Raw genomic sequence first — 24,423 nt, forward strand, 5'->3', positions numbered from 1 at the left:
AGAGTACCCAGTGCCAGTGCAGTTAGCTTGAGGGCTGCCGAGCCAATGACCCCGAAGACGTCTGGGTGCATTTGGCTTGTTGGGTGCAGTTTCTGGTGCAGAGAGACCTGTTTTTAAGTGAGAACTCCAAACAGCATATTCGATTATTGACGACGTTTTCTTATGTGTAATCTGCCATATTTCAGAAAGGATTATAGGTGACTCATACAGGTGCGTGTGGTCCAGGAAGATGCAATGCATTAACTAAGAACCTGAGGTAGTAGGGAAAGGGGCGGTGATGTGGCGGCAGAGACGGGGCCCCCGGGAGTGAGCCTTGGCTTTGGGGACGGTGGCAGAGCCGGCCGGAGGGGGAGGAGGATGTCAGCCCGAGAACTCAGGTGACCCATGACAGGCACACACAGCCTTGGGTAAGTGGTGTCCCCAGGGGGCCACGTGGGGACAGTCAGCAGCAGCATTTTTACATGAAATGGTTAGCTGAAACATGAACCTTGGGGTGTTTTTTTTTTCACAGCTCTTTTAAATGATTACTTTACAGCAGTTTTAGATTTACAGGATGTCTCCCCCTCCATGCCCCACACCCATTTTTCCCTGTCACCGTCTTACGTGAGTAGCGTACGTTTGTTATGATTAATGAACCAATAGTGATGTGTTATAATTAACTCACGCCCATGCTTTCGTTAGTAGTTGCTGAATGTCCTTTTTCTGTTCCAGGATCCCTCATGACAGTTAGCGCTCCCGTCTCTGTAGGCCCCTCTTGGTTGTGACAGCTTCTAGGGCTTTCCTTGTTTTTGATGACCTTGGCAGTTTTGAGGAGAACTGGTGCGGTGTTTCGTAGCATGTCCCTCTGCTGAGGTTTGTCTCAAGTTTAGGTCATGATTAGATGGGGCTGGTATGTAGGTTTGGGAAGAAGGCTGCAGAGGCAGATGCCCTTCTCATCGCACCGTATCAAGGGCACACTTCTCACTGTGATGTGGACCTTGCTCCCCTGGCTGAGGTGTGCTTGTCAGGCTTCCCACTGTAGTTAACTCTTTCCCCCCCTTTATGGACTGTCCTCTTCGGAAGGAAGTCACTAAGCCCAGCCCACACTTAAAGATGAGCAGTTCCGTTCCACCTCCTGGATGGCAGTGTAGCTCCATAAATTACTTGGAATTCTTCTGCAGAGGAGAGAATTCATTTATTTATGTAGTTATTTTTATCAGTGTGGACTCATGGATATTTAACTTACACCTTGCGTTATAATACAGTACTACTTTACATATTTTTTTGTTCAAATGGCTCCAGCTTCGGCCATTGGGAACTCTTTCATTTGGCTACTGTGTCTTTTTTCTTTTTTTTTTTTTTAATAGAAGTGTTACTTCTTTTTTAAAAAAATATTTATTTATGTATTATTTGTTTATTTATTTACTTTGGCTGCGCCAGCTTTTAGTTGCAGCACGGGGGATCTTCATTGCAGCGTGTGGACTTCTTACTTGCGGCATGCATGTGGGATCCAGTTCCCCGACCAGGGATCGAACCTGGGCCCCCTGCATTGGGAGCACAGAGTCTTACCCACCGGACCACCAGGGAAGTTCCACCTGTGTCCTTCTGACACATACCCATCCATGTGGATGATGATGAGGATGATGATGATGATGGTGGTGGTGATGATGATTTGACCTCTTTCTTGCTTCCTGGCACCAGAAGGTGTTTCAGGCTCATTCTGTATGTTTCCTGCCCCAGTCCTAGAATCTGCTCTTCCTCCCAAGTGCCCTGGAAGAGTGGTCTTAGAAACCAAGATCTGGGTGCTGGGTGTGCTCATTGCCCCTGGGGAGTAGTTCCTTCTGAGCTCTGTCAGAGGAAAGAACAAGGAGATCCGTGTGTGTACCAATCTATAAATGTTTCTGTGTGTAACCACCTGAATCTGTATTAAGCTAAACATGAGTTCATACTGACCTCCCCAATCCTAATCCATTGCCAGGGGGATCATTCTCTCCTCTCCTTGCTTTTTTGTAACCTCCCGCATAGACAGTGAGAAGCCTGGCTTCCACTCTCTGCCGTCTGTGTATTTAATGGCTCAATTCCAGGGCACCTGTATAGTGGTTTCCAGATTGTTGACCTGCACCCCACAGTGGAAAGCAACTTTATCAAGTAGAGAACCGTGCTTGCGTGAAGTTCTTTTGCCCTTTGTCTTTCAGACTCTACTCATTCCCACAGTTACACAGGTCAGCACTTTACTCCCCCACCTCCTCCAGTGAGGTTGTTTCTAACGTTTTTAATACAATTAGACTCTTTTGTCACATTCTGCCTTCTATCCTGGGATCCCACGTCTCCTAAAGGAGCTTTTAAGCTTTATTTTAAAAATTTGCATACATTACGCTTCACTGTTTGTGCTGTAGAGTTTATGATTTTGACAGATATTTAATTCTTATACTCACCATTACAGTGTCATACAGAACAGTTTTGCAACTTTAAAAAAAAATCCCCTGTGCCTTTTACCTATTCAGTCCTGCCTGCCCCTCTCTGGAGCCCCTGGCAACCACTGATCTGTTTACCATCTCCATAGTTTTAAGTTTTCCAGAATATCATATCATTGGAATTATACAGTGTGTAGCTTTTTCAGACTGGCTTCTTTCCCTTAACCACATGCATTTAAGATTTAGCCGTATCTTTTTTATGACTTGAGAGCACTTTCCTTTTTAATTACTGAATAATCCACTGTATGGACGTCCTGGTTTTGATTATCTGTTCACCTATTGAAGGGCTTCTTGGTTGCTTCCAGCTTTTGGTGAATATGAACAAAACTGCTGCAAACACTTGTGTGTAGGTTGTGGTGTAGACATAAGTTTTCAAATCAGTTGTGTGAATACCAAGGAGCACAGTTGTTGGATCATATGGTAAAACATTTTTTAGTTTAGAAAGAAACTGCCAGACTGTCTTCCTAAGAGGCTGTACCATTTTTGCCTTCCTACCAGCAATGATGAGAATTCTCTGTTCTTGCTCTGCATCTTTGCCAGAAGTTGGGTTTGTCAGTGTTTTGGATTCTATCCATGCTAACAGGTGTGTAGTGGGATCTCATTGTTCTAGCCTTGAATGCTTACTTGCTCAAAATGTCCTGTACTTTCCAAATTTTTGGTTTGATAGGTCCCATGTGTCTGCTTCAAACCACATTAGTACCTGTGTGTCTGTGTGTGTGTGTGTGTGTTTTTGCCCAGGGCTTTAGTTGTAAGAAAATCACAGGCCATTGGGACTTCCCTGGTGGTGCAGTGGTTAAGAATCTGCCTGCCAACACAGGGGACACGGGTTCGAGCCCTGGTCCGGGAAGATCCCACACGCCGCTGAGCAACTAAGCCCGTGTGCCACAACTACTGAGCCTGCGCTTTAGAGCCCGCGAGCCACAACTACTGAGCCCACGCGCCACAACTACTGAAACTCGCGTGCCTAGAGCCCGTGCTCCACAACAAGAGAAGCTACCACAGTGAGAAGCCCGCGCACCACAACGAAGAGTAGCCCCCGCTCACCGCAACTAGAGAAAGCCAGCGCACAGCAACGAAGACCCGACACAGCCAAAAATAAATAAGTTAATTTAAAAAATAGTAATGCTTTAAAAAAAAAAAAGAAAGAAGGAAAATCACAGGCCATAGACCACTTCTCAGAGCCTGCCCTCCTTGATTTTGCTATTGGAAGGACAAAAATCACAACTTCTCACCCATGCCTTCTCCACAACCTGATGGACAAATGGGACCGCATGGCCCATTCCCCTCATGGTCCTCGCAGCCGACACCAACAAGCCCCGGACACCTGTCTGGGAGCAAGAAGCATCCACTTTTTAAAAAAATTTTATGGAAGTATAGTTGACTTACAATGTTGTGTTAACTTTTGCTGTACAGCAAAGTGATTCAGTTATGCCTGTATATATATATGTATATACCTTTTCATATTCTTTTCCATAGTGGTTTATCACAGGATGTTGAATATTGTTCCATGCGCTCTACAGCAGGACCTTGTGGTTTATCCGTTCTTTATATAATGTCGATAGTTTGCATCTGCTGATCCCAAACTCCCGACACTTCTGCCCCCACAGCCCCTCCCCCTTGGCAATCTCAAGTCTGAAGAATCATGCACTTTTAAACTGTTTGATCTCCAAGCAGTTGCTATGTGCGTTCTACCTTCACAGGCCTCATTCTATCTGAAGTAATTCTATCAGGGGAACGAAGAACCTGCATGCGTGGCTTTCCTGGTGCTGTTGGAAATTCTGCTCATCTGGGTCCAGCAAGGCCAGATCCGCTAACTCTTATGAAACGAGCCAAGTCACCTCTTGGTAACAGAGATTTTTATCTGGAACACGAGGCTCTTGTTCTTTTCACCAAAATCTCTTCACGTTGCCTCCATGCTTTTGTTCCCTGTTGTCAAAGATTCCCCTCGCAGAAAAGAGATTTGTGTCTGTTTCTCCCTGTCAGTTTCTGACCACAAATCTCGGCCTCATGAACCCATTCGGGACTGTCTGCTCTGCAGCACATCTGAGCACCGAAGCCAGATTCAGGGAGACCGTGAGGATGGATGGTCAGGACCGTTCCGTTTGTGGCAGGTAGTGGGAATGCAAGGATGGCTCCGCTGGCTTGTGGACCCACATGGGAGCCAGTTGCTGGAATGCTCGGGGGTGCTGACAGTTTGGGGGAAACCCACCATCACCATCCACTCTGCTTAATGGCCTCAAAGGCCCTTGGGTCATTTGGATGAGTCTCACATGCTGGCCTGGGAGCTCTTCACGGGGAAGTGTCCTCACTCGAGAGCCATGACTGTGCAGAGGAAGATAACTGTAAATCTCATTCTCTTTCATGGTCAGGGGTGGGTTATTAATCAAATATTCTGGTGGATAGGGATCCCTATTTTAGCATACTAGAAGATTTTGTGATTTTGCATGATTCACTCATAACGAAATAATGAACACTGAAGCACTGAATGCAGATCAATGTCAGAGGTGCTGGTGTATCCAGACAGGTGCTGTCCATCCTGGTAAGTGGCTCCCATGCCCACAGCCACCCACCCACCCCATTGTCTGTGATAACAGGGCAGTGAGTTACCCCCTCCTGTGCACCCTGTGACCCCGAGGTGCCGGAGGTGGAGTGGGGGGCCGAGTTAGTGCACCTGGTTCTCACAGTCACGTGAGCATTTACATGGACAAGGCAGGTTGTGTGGTTGCTGTGGACAGGTGTCAGTTGGTGAGCTGGATGATTGGAGAGCCTTAACCTACAAGACATTTTGGACTCACCTTCGCTGTCCTGTCGTCTTACAAAGAAGGCACAGATGACCACTGGGGTAGAGCAGAAAACACCAAACGATCTATCTCCCCATTTAAAAACATTTTATCTATGTGTATTCTGTAATTTATTTAATATATGAGTGCCATAGGGCGTGTATTGTTTATTTAAAAATTTTATTAAGGTATAATCGACGTACGATTAAAATTCGGTTTTTGTTTTTTGTAAGGCTTTGTTGAAACATTTCACATACCATTAAATTCACCCATTTAAAGTGTGCAATTCAGTGGTTTTAAAAAATATATTCACAGGGTTGTGCACTATCACCACTGTCTAATTTTAGAACACTCTCATCACATCAAAAAGAGCTCCAGTACCCACTAGCAGTGACCCCCCTTTTCCTCCCACTCCCCACACCCCCCAGCCCCTGGCAGCCACTCATCTACTTCCTGTCTCTTTGGATTTGCCTGTTCTGGACACTTTGTAGAAATGGAATCACACAATATGTGCCCTTTCGTGTCTCGTTTCTTTGACTCAACATAATGTTTTCAAGGTTCATCCATGTTGTAGCATGTGTCAGTGCTTCGCTCCTTCTGATGGCCGGGTAATATTCCACTGTATCTACTCCTTTTGTTTATCAGCTCATCAGTTGATGGACATTTGGAGTTGTTTCCACTTTTTGTCTGTTGTGACAATGCTGCTGTGATTATTCTTGTACAAATTGTGTGGACATATGCTTTCCCGTCTCCTGGGTATATACCTGGTGGGGGGCAGGGAATTGCTGGGTCATATAGTAGCTCCATGTTCAACCTTTTGAGGGGCTGCCAGATAGTTTTCCAAAGAAGCGGCACCATTTTACATCCCACCAGCAGTGGATGAGAGTTCCAGTTTCTCCACATCCTCATCAACATTTACTATTATCTTTTTTTTTTTTTTTTACTATAACCATCTTAGTGAGTATAAAGTCATATCTCGTTGTGGCTTTATTTGCATTTCCCTAATGACCAGTGATATTGGTTGGTTATTCTTTTCATGTGCTTATTAGCCATTTGTATATCTTTGGGGAAATGACTACTTGATCCTTTGCCCATATTTTGATATTATTGCCCGTATTTGTCTTTTCTTGTTGAGTTGTAAGAGTTCTTTATATATTCTGGGTACAGGTTCCTTAGCAGATATATGATTTGCACATATTGTCTCCCAGTCTGTGGGTTGTCTTTCCACTTTCTTGATAGTGTACTTTGATGCAGAAAAGTTTTAAATTTTGGTAACATCTAATTGATCTATTTTTTCTTTTGTTGCTTGTGCTTTGGGTGTCATATCTAAAAATATTGCCTAACCCAAGGTCACAAGGATCTAATCCTGAGTTCTCGTCTGTGAGTTTTATAGTTTTAGCTTTTACATTGAGGTCTGTGATTCATTTTGATAAGTTTTGTATATGGTGTGAGGTAGAGCTCTGACTTCATTCCTTTGCATGTGGAAATCCAGTGGACCCTGCACCACTTGTTTAAAAGACTGTTCTTTTTCCCATGGTCACGTATGGCTTATAAATAAAGGGATAAATCCATATGGAGGACATAGCACCATTTTTCTTGGTTTGCTTGTTTATGGATCACATACATGATAAAGTGGGAGAGCTGTGCTCTAGGTCCATGCATCTCAGACTTGATGTCTATGAGTTACCTGGCCATCTTGTTAAAAGTCAGTTCTGATTCTGTAGATCTGGAGTGGGACCAGAGATTTTGCATTTCTAACCAGTTCCTGGTCATGCCCACATGCTGCTACCCATGGAGCACATTTGAATTAGCAGGTGTTTAGAGCAGAGGGTCTCAAACTCAGCTGCACGTTAAAAACCACTTTGGGAAGTTGTACGCATCCTAACACTTGGGTCATGCACCACACCGATTCAATTAGTGTCTGGGGGGTGGGAGCACGTGATGTCACCGTGCAGTCAAGTATGTGAAGCTGTCCTCTAGCAAAGTGTACCCCTTGGACCTCTAGGATCACTCTCAGAGATGCAGATTCTCAGCCCTCCAGTCCTATGGAAGCGTTTTTGGGAATGGAGCCAGTATGCTTTGCATTAACCAGCTCTTTGGGTGATTCTCACACATGCCAAAGTCTGAGAACTGCTGTTCTAGGTAATGAGGAAGGAATCCCCGAATCCCGCCTTTTCTCTCGCTGGTCCTTGGGAATTTTGAGGTGTGGCTGAGGTCCCTGGGGGGTTCAAGGCTTCTGTCAAAGTCACAACTGAGCCCAGACTCGAACTTGAAGTTTCCAGCCCCAAGGCCAGGCTTTTCCCACCTGTGTCGTTTTGCATGAGGCAAATGGGTACAGGGAATGGGGTGGGCATAATCTCTCGATTAGGAATAATTCAGTAATGGGTCTTATATTCAGTAATGGGTTAATTATTTACAAAGATAAATTGAGTGCACTGTTTGTGCTCCCTCGGACAACCTTGAGATCAAATATTAATCTTGTGTTGTTTTGTTCAACTCATTTTTAACCGTCTGTGTGCATGTATGCATCTCTGTCTGTGTACCCTTCCTTTACCCATCCCTCCCTCCCTCCCTCCCTCTCTCTCCCTCCCTCACATCTACCCACCCACCCACCCACCTACCTATCTACCTGTCTGTATATCCATCTGTCTTATAATAGCTCGAGGAGATATGCCTGGTTCCCCCTGCCGCGGGACAGCCACCATCCCCAGCACAGGGCAGGGCACTTAGTAGGCCTGTGAATGCCTATTTCACTTGGTCTGCATCCTGGGGGCACCAAGACCATCTCTTGCTGAGAAAAGAAAGACAGTCATGAGGGGTTGTGCCTGTCCAGGGGGAGGGTGAGTGTGAGAATAAGCATTGGCTTCACAGTTTATTTTAGAAATCACTTTTATGATTATAACATAATAAACGCATGGCACAGGTTTTTAAAAATACAGGAAAAAAACGTAATGAAGAAAATAAAGCCCATCTCTAGCTGAATCCCCTGGAGAGACTCTGACTGTGGGCTGGGCACTGTTCCAGCATCGGATGTGACATTCGATCCTCACAGAGCCCCACAGAGTGCAGGTCCTGCTTTTACCCTGACCATATACGTGTGGAAACTGAGGCCCAGAGAGTTTGGGACACCTGCTGGAGGCCACCCAGCCTTTCAGGAGCAGAGCTGGGCTGTGCTGGCTCTGCGGGAGGTTCTCACCAGGCTCTGGTCCCCGGGTCCTTCCGAGGCCCCCGGATGCGCCCCTGCACCCAGGCTGGTGCACACTCCCAGCTGCAGGACTCGGCGGCCGTCCTGTGCCTGCACAGTCTCCTGCCCAGGTCTCCCCCAACACCCAGACAGACCGCAAGCCGTGGAGCTGGCGCCCTGCTGCTGTGCTCGTAGGCACCTCCCTCCTCGTGCCCACCCAAAAACCTACCCTTCAAAGCACGACCTGGTCATTCCCGGAGCCAAAATGCCAGCAGGCAGTTTCTAGGTTGGAGGGAGTTCTGTCTTTAGAGTCATCTCCAAAGATGAGAGACCTCGGTCCCCTGATGAGGTTATATCTGTGGAGGTTCCTGTGTATTTTTTATAAAACTTAGAAAATTACGAAATGCAAAACCAGAAAAATTTTCAAAGCACTGTGGTGCCAGGGAACTGCCATTCCCAAGTGCATTGGAGGAGGGACCCCATGTAACCCGGTTATACAGACAGTGCAGCAGCTGATTGATGAGCATCTTCTTGGTGGTCCCATCCGCCCATGTGGAGTTTCAATGGACGCCCCCTTCCTGAACCTTCCTGAACGTGAGGTCTAAGCTGGGGGCCCCCCTGACCTCGCCAGCGTGGGTCCTGGCCGGGTCTGAATGTGGCGGGTGTGAACGTGGCAGGTCTGCAGTGTCATTCAAGGAGGGTCTCTGGAACCCTCGAGATGCTGCCACATGCCACTCGATGTCCCTGGATGGCGTCCATGGGCTGGAGGTCCCAGCTCATACAGGAGACGCACAGCCAGCCACGGCTATCTAGTTCTCGCCACTTGCTTACGTGCCCAGCGCTGTCTGCCCGGCCGGGCCACAGGGGTCTGTGATTTGGAATTTTACCATTTGCCAATGCCTCCCTCTGAGACAGTGTTCTCATTGTAAAATGACCTTGACGCCGTCAGCTATGAAAACAGTGCCGTATAAACAAAAAAAAAAATCTCCTTTGGACCGCCTAGCTTTTCCGCTGGCTGCGTGCAGACAGCCACATAAGAAAGAAAAGCCCGAATCGTTTGGAAGGTTGACCTTGCCCCAGGTGCCATCATCCCGAATATGCTGACCTCAGACTTGAGGAGCTGCTCTGAGGGACTTGGCTTTGGAGGGTAGTTGCTGGCTGCTCCCGACGGCCCTGTCCTTTACGCCCTTCCCAGATCACCCCTCACCCACCGCCCTCCTGTGCTGTCTTTTCCCTGCAAGGAACCCAGACCCTCGGATGCTGCTCTCTCTCTCTGAGTGTGCTTCTCTCTGCACGTCTGCCCCGTTTCCACATCTCTACCCCTATTTCCCAGATGGTCTGGATTCCCAAACACCCCTCACCATGCCACGCTTTCCTTGCCTTGTGGATGATTTCTGTGAGGGCACATTCCCACTGTCACTAGAGTCCCCTGGCTGTCCCAGAAAATGCCTATTTTTATTTTTTATTAATTAATTAATTTATTTTATTATTTAGGCTGCACCAGGTCTTCATTGCAGCACGTGGGCTTCTCCAGTTGTGGCGTGTGGGTTCTAGAGCGTGCGGGCTCAGTAGTTGCGGCATGCAAACTCTTAGCTGTGGTATATGGGCTCTTAGTTTCCCGACCAGGGGTCGAATCCGGGCACCCTGCATTGGGAGTGTGGAGTCTTAACCACTGGACCACCAGGGAAGTCCCCAAACTCCTAATTTTCAAAAACCCCCGCGTGACAAGGTGCCTGTCATAGGTACACAGCAGGGATGCGTCAGTGGCATTCGTAAGCATCGTACCACCTCCCTTGGGAGAGAATGCATAAGTTGCACTTTACACATGCTCTAGGGTGTGTCTACCCGCTGCAGATGAGTTTCAAGGAGCGGAGTAAGCCCACGAGACTCACCACGAAAAATCAAGGTGCAGAGGGATTCCAGCGGTGAATTTTAAGAGCCCCCCAAACCGTGCCCATTTATGGATAAATAAATGTAACTGAAAATAGAAGGGAGTCGTCAATCTAGATTTGTGATGACGTTGCCTTTCCTGGGGATGGACGGTGATGTGACGACGTGTCAGTGACAGGCAGTTAGCAGGGCGTTCCACCCCATGGAAGATGCCCCAGTCCTTTTACTCTCAAAACGTGCTTGAGGACAGAACGATTCCTTATTGACTATTAGTGTTTTGGGGCCACGGGAACCTGCATGTTGTGGTTTTACTCTTTGCACTTTTCTGTAACGTAAGAGCCTCTCAAATTAACCACATCAGAATCACGCGCTCTGCTTGGCGGTGGCGATGGCGGGCGCGTGAGGGTCACTGAGGAGGGACGTCCGATAACAAAGACTGACATGCTCGGCCATGGCCACCTGCAGCCTGGTCCACCTGCACGGGGTGTGGGAGCCCCTTCCTGACCCTCGTCGCCACAGAGGCGGGCTTCAGCCTTCGGCCCCCTGGGCCTCTGCCCCACTGCATATGTGGGCCCTTCCTTGCGTTGGTCCGGTCCCATCATGATGACTGTCGGGGTCTCTCTGCTCTCCCAGATGGAGACCCCTGCAGGGCATGACCCTATGTCTTACTCACGTTTGTTTCCCTGCAGCTCAGTCCCTGGCATCTGCCAAGATACCTGTAGATGCTGTGAAGTTGAAATGAAGAAAGGCGGGCATCTGCCTTTCCAGTCTTTAGCTGCAGCCCCGACTGACCCCTCCTCCTCCTACAGGACAGCGTCGGCTGGGGCTGCGGGATTCTGTGTACCGAGGGCAGAGGCAGCCGGGGCAGCTTCTCGAACTCAGAGCCCACAAGGGGCTGATGTGGAACCCTGCCTCTGCCCCCGTTTTTATTTGCCCGTGACCGCGAGAGTCACCGCCATCGTCACTAGGGTTGCCAGAGCCATGCTAAGTGCACAGACGTTTGGGGTCGGCAGGTGGGTGGGAGCCGTGATGCCCTGGCGGGTCAGTTTGTCAAGCTCGCTTTGGGACGTTTGAACTTGGTTAAGGGGGTCATGTGACTTGGCAGCTTTTCCCCAAGTGCTGGTTCTGATGTGCATGTGTTTGGGCCCCTAGAGACTCCCCTGACCTTAGCCGCGCAGCTGGACGACCCCGTGGAGGTGATCAAAGCTCTCCGAAACGGCGGGGCCCACCTGGACTTCCGCGCCAAAGACGGGATGACGGCCCTGCACAAAGCCGCCCGCGCCAGGAGCCTGCTGGCCCTGAAGGTACAGGTGGGGCCCATCTCACACGGTGACGCCCCCCCTTCCTTGATCCCCTGGGTACGCCCTGCCCCACTCCCCATCCCACGACAGCCACCTGAAGTGACCCCAAATTGTGTCTGACTAGAGCTTAGAAGTGTGGTCTGACCCTCCCCCCCACCCTTGGTGTGGTTGCTTTTATTATAGAATCTGCTGCTCACAGAAAGTTATCTTTCCCCTTCTGATTCCGCCTAAGGGCTCGTATTTTCAGCTCAAACCCACCTCCCTCCACGGGAGGGGCCTGCAAAGCCAACCCTCCGCCACTGAGCCAGCCTCGCTGCTGCCAGAGCCGTCCCAGACATTAGAAGCTGATGCCGAGGGAGGGGGGAGGGCGGACCTCACCCCCGTCTTCCTCCCCACACTGTTCTTCGAGCCTGCTCTACTGGCCCTGGCTCTGTGCCTGCGGGCACAGGGCGCATGCCCCCAGCCCATGCTCTATCAGGGCCCTGGCGAGGAGGGGAGAGGACCCACTGCTGTGGGGTGACGACCCCCAAGATGGTGCTTTTCTGTAAAGCAGACTTCTTAACTGCATAGCAGCTGCACACTCATCAGCTGGCTTCCTCGGAAATCAAGTGTTCTTGACAGTGCTTGCTAGTTTTGCCAGCTGCAGGACGTGCATGGAGATGGTTTACACTGGACTTTTAGGTTCACACCTTTTTCCTGAAAATGTCACCTTCCCCTCGTTGCTGTCCGCTGGTCCACAGGGACCAGCCAGGCTCAAGCAGGTACTGCCCAGAGGGCCACGTGTGCAGAAAGCCTCCCCATCTCCCGGATGTGTAAGCACGTGTGCATGCCTGGCACCAAGTGCTCCTTTAGGGCCAGAAACTTCGTCATCTAAGTTGAGGCCTCCTTAATTCTGGGAGGCCAGGAAAAGCTCGGGAGCCGAGGGCTCCGTCACCCTGGCCCGGGGGAGCGTGACCTTCCTCTTCCTTCTTGATCGATCCACTTCTGTGAAGGGGGTTGTGAGACCAGTGACCACACGTTGGTGTTTTTTTCAGACCCTGTTGGAGCTTGGAGCATCCCCGGATTACAAGGACAGCTACGGTCTCACGCCGCTGTATCACACTGCGGTGGTCGGGGGCGACCCCTGCTGCTGCGAGCTGCTGCTGCACGAGCACGCGGCCGTGAGCTGCAAGGACGAGAACGGCTGGCACGAGATCCACCAGGTGCGTGGGGCTCGCCCCTCACCTGCTCTCCCGACGGGCGGGGCTGGGGTGCTGGGTGAATGTCCCCTCCGTAGGAGCCGTGGGCGCCCTGATAGAGCATGCAGGTGCTTTCTGAGCACAGGTGACCCAGCACAGGGCCCGATTTCCGTGGATGAGGCGAACGTTTCCCAGATCCCACCTGCAACACTGGAGTTGGGGGAATGTCGGCTGTAGTCGTGACAGAAACAGATCCACCTAGTGGCTCCGATGAAGAGCCTTTAGTGGACCGAGGGCAAGGAGAGGAGACACTGTGTCCCTGGAAGCGGGGACAGCGGGCCGAGGAGGAGAGCCCCCAGCGGGAGCCGTGTCGCGGAGGGATGCGGGGAAGTACGACGGCTGCTCCATCCTCCCGCCCTCCCATTGGCTGAGCCCCGCCAGAGCAGGCCAATCACAGAGCCTAGTGGTGCAGGCCTGGAGGTCAGGGTCTCCGGGTGGAGAAGGGTGGACAGTGGGTTTGGGAAAGCAGAGGGGGAATATCCGCCCAGGAGGTCAAGGGGAGAGCCCGTCCAGGAGGTCAAGGAAGAGGTTCTGACGTTCTCTTGCTGGGCCTTTACGTTGCAGTAAATTTCACTGCTTCTCAGGCTGCCTGTTTCCCTCCACCGCCGTCACCTTACACATCTGCCCATCTGAGCAGGGTCACGCACCTGCCCACTGTAGGCAGAGGACCCGGCTGCTGAGGTGCAGCGGGTGGGCCCGGGCCCACCCCCGCCTGGCCTTTCTAGTGCTCAGTTCCGGTTCATCAGCGTCCCCGCAGCCTGGAGAAGCATCCAGTTCCCTCCTGTGGTGTGACGGGACTGTGCTGGGGGAGGGGGGAATTTCTGCGAAGCTGCTCACAGCTTCGAGCCCACACCCTGGGCGGGACCTCAGAGGAGCAGTGATGCCTGCCTGCCCGCTGGGCCTCTGTTTGCTCATCTGTAAAGTGGGCATCAGCAGGGCCTCCCACACCTTCGGGCCATAGAGAGGACGGAATGTTAGCAAGACCCAGTGTTTTCCGGATAAGCCCAGCCTTCCTGCTTTGGCCTCTTGGCTGAAGCCGTTGCTTCTGCCTGGAGTGTCACATCCTGGGCCCCCAGCTCCCCGACCAAGGCTGCACACAACCCCAGAGCCTGCGTTGCTCTGTTTGTCGCCCACAGTGGTGCTGGGCAGTGGATGGCGTCGGTACTGTTGGCTTCTTCTGTGCGGGGGGCGGGGGGTGAGCTGCTCAGGGGACACAGGGGACGGAGGGCCCAGCGTGGACCTCGCCAGTGACCGGTTCCAGGTCTCCAGGGCTTCACTGAAGAAGGTGCTGGGAGGAGTTGCCCCTCCCCCAGCGGGGTTGTCACTTGGCGTCCGAGCATGAGGCTGGAGGCCGTGGTCCTGGCAGTGGAGCTCCCAGTGGGCACTGCCAGCCTGGACAGATGGGGTGGGCCTGCCCTCACACACCCGGGCGCTGAAGGTGCCCCCTGGGCCTGGAAGAGGCAAAAGCGTAGGGATGTGAGTCTCCCGCTGAGGGTCTCAGTATCGCACCAGCTTGCATCCTTCTGGAGACATGGAAACGGAGCAGAAGGGCTTGGGTGGAGTGAAGACTCTGCGTCCCCGAGGTTTCCTGCTCGGCAGATCTCAAGTTCTGTGATGCTGTCTTCGTTTGGGTTCAGATTCGTCCTATGAAACCACCGCGTTCCCAGGGGAGGTGTGGGCCCTGTGGGGATGCCGCTCAGCCTGAGAGGAGGCACGCGTGCCTCTCGGCGGATGGAAGGGTCAGTTATGCGGGGAGCGAGGCCGCAAGGGCCTGAGAGGCTGGGGACGGAGGGCAGAGCTGAAGGGCAGGGGCACAGGCTCAGGGCGCCTCCACCACCGGCCACCTCGACTGGCGGCCTTGCCGATTGGGGGGCATCTGCCGCCCCCAGGAATGGGCCGTGCTCCAGGGATCTGCCTCCTTTAACTCAGCAAAGCAAATGAGTGCTGGAGACCCTGTTGGGCCTGGGGCCTAGACCCATAACTGCTCACGTTCCGTGGTGTTCGGGTGCCAGGCGGCCACCATGAGCCACTTAGCCAAAGCCCCGGGCGTTGCAGCCACACCGCAGGCCCACGCCTACCCACTGGCACACGTGTCACCTGCCAGGCCCGCTCAGTGTCCTGGACACTGAACCCAGCGGTCAACAGAAACACCCAGTCCTGTGGGTCTTACGTCCCCATGGCGGGGGGTGGGGACAGCGAGACAAATTGATGTGAACAAAGATTACAGACCCACACGTGCTCACACACACACACTCACGTCTGTGCCCACACGTGGAGCAGGCCCGGCAGTGCTTCACATCTCCCCGAGATGGTTCACACGGTGACCAGGCTGGGGCAGGATGGGCGTCCCCAAGGTGTGGGCAGTGCTTTGTCCCTCTGCTCATAGCTGCACTTGGCCGTCAGCTCCGTGGTGCCCTTTAAAAGGCCAAGCCCATCGTCACACGTGGACCCTTTGAGGGTGTGAAAGGGGAGAGTTTCAGGCTCCGCCAGCGACTCCTAAGGGGGGGTCCTAGCTCTGTTGGCGTGAGCAGCCCTGGGGGGGGCCATTCAGCCCCCCGGGGACCCGTGTGGAAGGAGGAGATGCAGACCGGGAGGCCCCGGGTGAGGAGGGGAGGCCACCTGAGGACAGGAGCCCCGCGCCCTCCTCGTGACCATCGGGCTCTCTGCACAAGGGCTGCTGGTCCAGGGTACCAGGCCAGGCTGTGAGTGACAGGGTCAAGCGGGGCGTGCCCCTGGGCCCATCCCCCTAGCCCGTCCGAGGTAAGAGCTGGGCCAGGTCAGCTCCATGCCTGATGTCCCGTTCAGTGATGTGTCTGAGAGCAGCCCACCCCGCCCTGCCCCCGCCATCATTGGGAACGGAGTGTCCACAGAACAGAGACGTTTAACTCCAGGGTTCCTTGAACGCCTGAGCCCTCCCAGGACGTGACGGGCCAAATGTGTATACGACCTGGGAACCAAACCATCCTACCTGAAAATGCCTACATTCTTTTTTTCCCTAGATTTATCCACCCTTTAGGCATATTCCTTTTGTTGTTTTGCAGAGTTCTCTTTGAACTCCAAAATGTGAATTCAGAGTATACTGTCCTTAAATGTGGGATTCAAGAGGGATGCAGGAGAGCATTTGCCCCAAGCAGTCACGGCACTGGGGCAGTGTCCGAGTCCCCCGGGCGGTGGGCCCTGGACCCTACTGGGCATGGGCACGGTGTCCCAGATAATGGGACAGACCTCAGGCCTTCACTGGCACAGATCGGAGCTTTATCGGCGCCTTTTGGAAGAATCCTCAAGGACCCTGTATTTCCGTATGCCCAGCATCTGCTCCTAAGCCTCTCTGTTAAATGTAGGTTTTTCTACTATTCAGGCCTGGTGAGGCCAACCCATCAGGAGATACCTGCCAGCGAGAATGGTTTGTTACGGACCCCAAGAAGAGGGGCACAGCCCACCACCCATAGCCACGCAGGGAAGGCGGGGGTGTTGTGCGCGCAGAGACGTTACTGTGGTTTTCAAGGGAGGGAACAGGTGAGGCGTGACAAGCAGGCTGAGTGACCTCAGTGGCCCTGGGGCATGGGGGCTGCCCTGTTGTCTGGGACCTGTCCTGGGTGCTTAGGACAGGGCTGAGGGGCCCTGAGTGTGAGGGCCCCATAGAGGAGGGCTCAGGTGAGGACTCTGCACGGTGGTTTGTATTTGGAAGCTGTGCTCCTGGCTGAGTCCTTTGCCATCTCCGGAAATCAGCTCTTCCTGGCAGGGCAGCCCCTTCAGGGGAGCAGCCAGCAAGACCCCGGATGCCAGAGCATCAGAAACACAGAACATAAGGCAACAGAGTGCATTCAGCCCAAGTCCAGCTGAGGGACCCCTCACCGGGGGCACTCCGTGCCTCGACGACCTTGGAGAGACCTTGGAGAACTCTCTAGGCTCTCTTCTTTCCTCCCCTCGCCCCCCTTCCTACCTGTTCTCCCCTCCCCGCTCAACCAGGCTAATGTTTCACCCCACTCCGTGCTGGGTTGGCCTCACACTGAGTCTGACTCCCTCATCGAATGCAGGTGACAGTCGTGGCCATCTCGCTTGTCTCTTGGGACGGCTGCCCTGAGACGGAGGGTGACCGTGTGTGTTGGGGCAGTGGGAGGTCACTTTCTTCGGTGCCGGCTCCCTGCCATGATTCCAGCCCCTGACACCCCTTGCGTGGATTCCGAGCATCCAGCACCAGAGCGACCCAACCTCCGGGGTCCCCGCCCCCGTCAGCGCCTTTGGAGCTTGGAGGCCTTCAGCCCAGTTGTCCCATCCTGCTCCGCTATCCCGCGTCACCCGTCAGGGTCCGTCCAGCGCCCTCTAGTGGCGGGTTTCTTTTTCACGCAAGTCCTGCGGAAGCACCTGCGTTATCCAAGCCGCTGTCTTCACCTGCTCTGGCGTGACCGTCAGGAGGGCATCGTGCAGGGGGCTCAGCGACGGACCTCGCACACTGCCGTCCCCCCGCCCCCGGATTATCATCCTTCGTCAGGGCTCACAGTCACCCAGCAAACGCTGTCCTCTCCATCTTTTCACACCCCTCCAGCAGTCCTCGCAGGCACCCTTGCTGGTCTCTGAGTTAGCCGGGCCCAGAGAGGGTGAGTGACCTGCCCGAGGCTCCCAGCGCGGCTCCCGGCCAGAAGCCTGGTTCTTCGTCCGGCCTCCAGGGCTCTCAGACAGAAGCCACCCCTCTAATGACAAGGCACTTGTGGCAGAAGGAAGTAGGGGGCAGGTGGGTTTGCATCGCCCAGCTGGACTGATTCTGGCCCTGCTGTCTTGGAGAAGCACCTCGGAGTTCGGGGGTCCACAACTCCCCCTGCATGGCAGCCCACAGCTCCTTCCCAGCCAGCTGGCTCCGCATCCTTCCAGGGCACCTGAGTGCCCACAGCCTGACCTGCTCACAGGTGTTGCAGAAGGCTTGCGTGGCTTTCCGGGGCGTTGCCCTGGGCAGGTGTTTAATTGCAAAGGGAGGTCTTCACATCCAGCCCCCAGGGCCCGCGACTGGGGATGCCCGTCCCCTGAATGCTGACTTTGGAAGAGAACTTTTTTGAACTGTCTACAAACCATCTTTCAACTTATTCAGGTTACTCTAATTTTTTTCATTACAAAAGAAATATCTGCTCGACATGAAAGTCTTTAAGACTATGAAGAAACATAAAGAAGAAAGTAAAAAACACCCAGATGCATTCCCAGAACATGGTGGGCCAGATAACGGGGGCTTCACTGAAGTTTTAGTTGCTAAGTACTTCCATATCCACCGGGGCAGTGCCCGGCACCTAGCTCCGACCTAAGGGGTTGGGGGTTGGCTGTCTCAGGACTTGAGGAAGAGTTGCTGGTGAAGCCAAGGTTCCTGAAGAGGACGCCGTCCCCAGTGAGAGGACAGCTGCTTGGTCTCGTGTTTCCACACACCTTCGTGGGCAGCTATGCCCACAGGACTGGCCCACATGGGGCGTCTCGCTCCCTTCCTCCTTCCCTGAGTCTGTCGATTCCATTTGGAGGATAAGTGAGATTTCCTTCTCGTGCTGTCAGTAGCGTATATTCTGGGCTGGGATTGCAAAACCCCCTCAACATGGCCTGGGTCACCTGAGCAAGTGGCTTACCCTCTCTGTGCTTCTTTGCTAATCTCTAAAGCTGGCTGAGTAACAATTCATAAAGCTCTCAAGACAGATAAATGATGCATTGACTATAGCGCCTGGCATCTAGTAAGTGCTCAATAAGTGCTGGCCACGCCCCCATCATCACCATCATTCCCATCTGGCCATGCCCCCATCATCACCATCCTCATCTGGCCACGCCACCATCATCACCATCATTCTCATCTGGCCACGCCACCATCATCACCATCATCACCATCATTCTCATCTGGCCACGCCCCCATCACCATCATGGTCGTTATCATCTGGCCACGCCCCCATCACTGTCATCCTTATCATTGTCATCAGGCCATGTCTGGGAGGAATGATACCTGTCAGTCAGAGAGCACTTAACCAGTTTGCTCACAGGCCTTCACACAGGTCTCATTTGATTCCTGCAATGATTCTGTAAAGGATGTTTTATCATTTGGCCGTAACTTTGTTATTGGTTGCTATTTATTATTTATCATTTTCAAGTGAGGAGTTTTAACTTTAAGGAAATTACAGTTTTGGGCCACTGCTCCCTCCTGTCCCTCTTCCTTGCTGAGCTCACCCCTGCTCACCCTCAGCCCTGGGCTCCAAGTCCTTGGCACTTCCCCTGACCCCACAGTAAGGGACAGGCCCCTGGGGAGTTTCCCTCATGGTGCTCACAGCAGGGTGTGGTTCTGGGTCTCTCTGTGTGGGTGCTTACGGCATGCGAGCTGTTCTGCTGTCATACCTCCCGCTTATCTTATAAAGTACATATTATAGGAGAAAAGCCTAAGTGTGGTGTGGACTGAAATAATTTTGCTGGTGGCACTGAACCAAGCAGAAGCACTTGCAATGCAGTGGACTCTTCATTGCTCCTATTGCATTGCACAACCCCAGGGGGCGCTGTTACACTTGCTGTAAATGTAGGCTTGTAGATTTATCACAACAGGTGTCCAGCAGGTGGCAGTGAAGTGCTTGAAGGAAGGAGCACTCTTTTCCCTAATTTACACCAAATTATGTGTTTGGGGGGGATGCCCAGCACAGGTCGGTGAATCCCAAATCCCAAATCTTGAGGGGAGTCTCCTCCAAATACTCGTGCCCGGGAGATTTGCAGGCAGGAGATGTGGGCAGAGCCCCACACATACATGCATTTTCCATAAAGCATCTCAGAAAAAAATGGGTAAGCAATGTGGGTGTAAGAGGTGCTGTTTTGTTTTACGTTCTAGTTACTCTCTGACCTCTGTCAACCCTTTTAATCTGTCTCCCAAGGGCCAGAGAGGACAACACCCTTTTCAGAAAAAGGACAGAGGGTTAGCACAGCTTATCTTGGGGGAGGACAAGTTCTTACTTTGAGAAGCGTTGAGGTCCTTATGTCAAGCAAGCACTCATTTCTTTTTCTTTTTTTTTTTAAACTGTGAATGAGTATTTAATTTTAAACTTTAAGAGGAGTTGCAAAAGCAATACAGAGAACTCCTGTATTCCCTTCATTCAGAGACCACATTTGAGTTTTTCCCATTGTCCCAATAATGCCCGTTACAGTCAAAGGATCCAGTCCGGGACCCTGCAGGAGCTCTTCCATCTGTGAGACTTCATCAGTCTTCCCTAGATTCTCTCAAGGGACTCTTTTGAAGATTATGGGGTAGTCATTTCGGAGACTGTCTCCCAATTTGGGTTTGCTCCGTGTTTCCTCATGATGAGATGCAAGATGTGCATTTTTGCAGGAATATCATGGAAGGGACGTGTGTTTCTGGCAGTCCTGTTACGTGGCAGGTGGTGACCATTTGCTGTTATGGGTGATGTTCACTCTGACCCCCTGGTCAGGGGGAATCTGCCAGGTTCTCCACCATAGTTTTCTCTTCCCTTTGAAGTTAGTATTTTGTGGGATCTTTAGACTATGTTAGAAAACCCCTTTTCTCATCTCCCTCTCACCTGCTAGTTTTAGCACCCAATGGTATTTCTTGTCTGAATTAAGTAATTCATTGCTAAGTGGAGATTTTCTACTCCCATCCTTGCTTCTCGCACTAATTAGTTGGCTTTCTGTTATCAGGAAGAGCTTTCTCTTCTTGTTTATTTATTCACTTATTTGTAGCAACCTGGTTTTGTGGATTTCTGTTTATTCAACAGGTAACCATTTGTTAATGTTGTCCCACCTTGGGTCCAGGGAGCCTGTCTTGGGTCAAGATGGCCTGTGTGTCCTGTGGACACACCCCCATCCTTTCTTGAGCACTTCCTTACCTTCTGGCTCAACAAGGTATTCCAAGCTCATCTTGTTCTTTTCCTGCCTCAGCCCTGGAATAGGCCATCTCTGTACGAAGCCCTTGTTCTTTTGAGTTCAGTAAGTCCCTTATATACGAACCTTCAAGTTGCAAGCTTTCAAAGATGAGAATGTGTGTTCGCATGTCCAGTCACGTAACTTAGTTCCCGTGTCTGGTGTTATCTGCAACCTAGGCTAACTTTGTTGGACTTACAAACAAATTGGACTTACGAAAGCCCTCTCAGAACTGAACTTGTTCATGTGTAGGGGGACTTACTGTATAGGGTGGTATTTAGAACCCAAGATCCGAGTATTAAGTGTGCTCGCTGCTACTGGGCTGTTGCTCATCCCAGCCCCTCCCAGGAGGGGGAGTTAGGGACACACGTCCTCACACGTCCACGTGTACCTACACATTACTCTTTTGCTTTTCTCTATATTGAAAACCATGTGCTTATACTGATACCTCTTTTTCCTGTCCCGTACCACAGAGTTTATTCTGGTTTTCTCCTGCACTGGATTAGTAACTCCCTTTCTTTGACAGTGGGAAACCTGCTCCCATTTTCCTTCATTCATTTACCTGTTGCTCAGCCCCCTTGAATGCAGCCAGTCTGCTGACTGGTCTGGCCGGCACCTTGCTCAGATTCCCTTCACCCTTTCCCGTCTGCGAGGCTGCTTCCTCAGCAAGAACAGCCAGTGGTTTAAAAGAAGAGACATGCAAAGAAGATCCTTTAAAAAAGTGAATGGTAGAATTTAAGACTGTGGGATTACAGGAGATTTTTTTGTTTCAGCACTTGTCTGATTTTTCTGGTTTCGCTTGTTTTCAAACAATAGGCTTGGAGAAAGAAGTCCTTGAGGGGGATTCTTTCCCTGACAGTCAGCCCAGAGTAAAAGGCTCTATTTTACTTTTTGCATTGATCCTATTGTAACCCTTGGTGGGGAGAACATGAACACCATCCCGATGATGTAATGTAAAACCTCACAATTTCAGATTAACCAGGGGAAGAGGAAGGGTGAGTCTGGAGTGATTGTAAAAATGTTTTTTACGCTAACTCTCTTTGTTTTTGACTACAGGACAATTCAATTAAGCCATAACACAGTCTTGCCTCCTGGAAGTTCTTTGGAGAGAGTTGATTAGCCAGGGCTCCTTCAATTTAAGGAACAGAAATCCCAACTCAAACTGGCTTAAGGGGAAAATGAAAATTATGCCTAGGCTTACATCCTGAAAGACCCAGGCACAGTTGTAGCTGAGAGGGGTCCACAGGGCATCTGTTGCTTGGCCGTGTGTGTGTGTGTGTGTGTGTGTGTGTGTGTGTGTGTGTGTGTGTGTGTGTGTGTGTGTGTGTGTGTGTGTGTGTGTGTGTGTGTGTGTGTGTGTGTGTGTGTGTGTGTGTGTGTGTGTGTGTGTGTGTGTGTGTGTGTGTGTGTCTTGTTTTCTCTCTCCTTCCTTTAGCTCCCACTTCTCCCTTCCTCTGCATTGGTGGCCCCAGCAGCTCCAGGCTTCTGTGGCTTTTTTCCTGGCCACCTTGGAGGAGAAGAGAGAACTTCATTTTCTCAGTGTTTCTGACAGATGTTCCAGTCTCATCTTTACAGGCCCCCAAGAGTCACTTGGGCATCCCAAGCCCACGCCTGTGGCCAGAAGATAGAATGTTCTGTGTCCACTGCAGGCATGGGGGTGGGGCAGGCCCCCAGATCTCTGGGAGTGGGGTCAGGTGGCCCCCAGAGGAAGAGGCAGGCGCTGTTGCCACAAGAAGGGAAGGCGCGGGTGGGCAGGGAAAAGCAACCGTGTCTTCGGTAACGATCTGCTCTGTAAACGGATGAGATGATTTTATGGGCAGCACAGGGGTTGTAAGTGGGTGTTTCTCAGGGTTTTTTTTTAAAGCTCATCCAATTACTAGTCCCCGTGTCTTTCTTGTCATCTCTCCTCTCTATTAATTGGCGAGGTGTAGCTCTTTGTCGTGGACTGTGCAGGGGTGAAACGCCCCTCAGTCTGTCTCAGTTATCGGAAAGGCAGAATTACTGAGCGTTTTCTTCCTCTGGCTACTGTGCAGCCCAACCCGAACCACCCACAGCTGCCTGTCCTGTCCTGGCCGGCCATCTCCCCACCGGGCGCTTCCCCACCCTCGGTGTGAGCAGTTCTGGGTCAGAACCCCTGCTTCCTGCCTTTCATGTCTCCCTATCCGGTTGTCACCCCACCAGAGGGACAGTGGGTCTTACGCCCTTGGCACTGCCCAACGCTGGGTGCCCAGGAAGTGCCGGTGGATGGGGTGGGGTTAGTCGGATATGACTTGCTTCCCAAGGTCAAGGGTTGCTCCAGCATCGAGTGGCATGCGCTGGACCCTCTGATGGACCTGGACAGCAGCCCCCTTGGTCACAGTATGGGGCCCTCCCTGCTCCCTGTGAGCTGCAAGGGGTGGGGGGCAGCTGGCCTGCCCCCGAGCATCACTGGGGGTCCTTTCAGGCCCCTTATTCATGTGACTCTCATGAGAACCCTGGGAAGAGTAGAGTTTCCATTTACACATGAAGACAGAGGCTCAGTGAAAGTTCTAGAAAATGAGGCCAGATCTGGTTGACCCCAAAGCCCTGTTGGCTCATAAATCACACATCACCTCCTAGAAGGGCTCAGAAAAGGGTGGGGCTGCCCCTTGCCTTGAAGAGGACAGGCGGGATCTCTTCCCAGGACACAGCCGGGTCCATGCACTGCTCCCGGCTGTTTTCACGCCTCCTCCGGGGTGGGGAGCTTGGATAAACAAGACCTGGGATGGAACATCCTGGTCTGCATTTCCTGGGGCAGGTCGCTGAGGACAGGGGCAAAGACATGCCCTGGTCTCTCTGGGCTTCCCGGGCCTCGGGGCTGAATGGAAGGAACGGGGCCCCTTTGCAGACCCCCCAGTCGAACAGGTGAGCACAGTCCTCAAACCCAATACGAGTTCCTTCTCCTGATTCCCCAGGGGTCTGAGGGATGGGACCTGGTCCAGAATGGGGGCTGGGCTGTGTTGGCCACACCGTTGGTTCTGGGGGCGTTCAGTGCATCCCGGGCAGCTCCCGGCTTACAGCGTGGACTCTCCTTTCAGGCCTGCAGGTATGGACACGTGCAGCACCTGGAGCACCTGCTCTTCTACGGGGCTGACATGGGGGCCCAGAATGCCTCGGGGAACACGGCCCTGCACATCTGCGCCCTCTACAACCAGGTCAGTGAGCAGGGCAGCTGCCCCACACCCTCCATAACCACGTGGGCACCGGGGCCAGGGCTGTGCTGAGTGCTTTGCAGGTGGATGTCCAGCTCCAGCTGCCGGCACAGAGTCCCACAGATGGGGCGGCTTAAACAGCAGACGTTTATTTCTCACAGTCCTGGCTGGACGTCCCAGATCAAGGTGCCAGCCTGCTTGGTTCCAGGAGAAGGTCGTCTTCCTGGTTTGGGTTTGCATGACCCCTCTCACTGTGTCCTTACATGTGGAGAGAGAGAACGAGCACTGGTGTCTCTTCTTCTAAGGACACTAATCCTATCAGATCGGGGCCCCACCCTCATGACCTCATTTAACCTAATCACCTCCTGAGGACCCATCTCCAGATACAGTCACATTGGGAGGTTAGGGCTTCAACATAGGAATCTGGGGAGACGTGCTCAGTGCAGCGCGGGGAATGGTCCTCACCTGCTTCTTTGAGAGTGGTTATCCCTGTTGTAGAGAAGAAAACTGAGTCACAGAAAATGAGAGGAGGGTC

The 24,423-nt window shown here is 52.1% G+C and overlaps 1 protein-coding gene across 1 annotated transcript in view; it reads left to right on the forward strand.

Annotated features, from left to right (window-relative positions):
- SHANK2 (SH3 and multiple ankyrin repeat domains 2) overlaps positions 1-24,423 on the forward strand; it is a 462,517-nt gene that overhangs the window by 35,645 nt on the left and 402,449 nt on the right. The window contains exons 5-7 of the mRNA XM_060104098.1: positions 11,460-11,611; positions 12,643-12,810; positions 23,775-23,891. Coding sequence (XP_059960081.1) covers positions 11,460-11,611; positions 12,643-12,810; positions 23,775-23,891 — 437 coding nt within the window. The remainder of the gene's footprint in view (positions 1-11,459; positions 11,612-12,642; positions 12,811-23,774; positions 23,892-24,423) is intronic.

The sequence above is a fragment of the Mesoplodon densirostris genome, chromosome 7, assembly GCF_025265405.1.
Source record: "Mesoplodon densirostris isolate mMesDen1 chromosome 7, mMesDen1 primary haplotype, whole genome shotgun sequence".
NCBI classification, from domain to species: domain Eukaryota; kingdom Metazoa; phylum Chordata; class Mammalia; order Artiodactyla; family Ziphiidae; genus Mesoplodon; species Mesoplodon densirostris.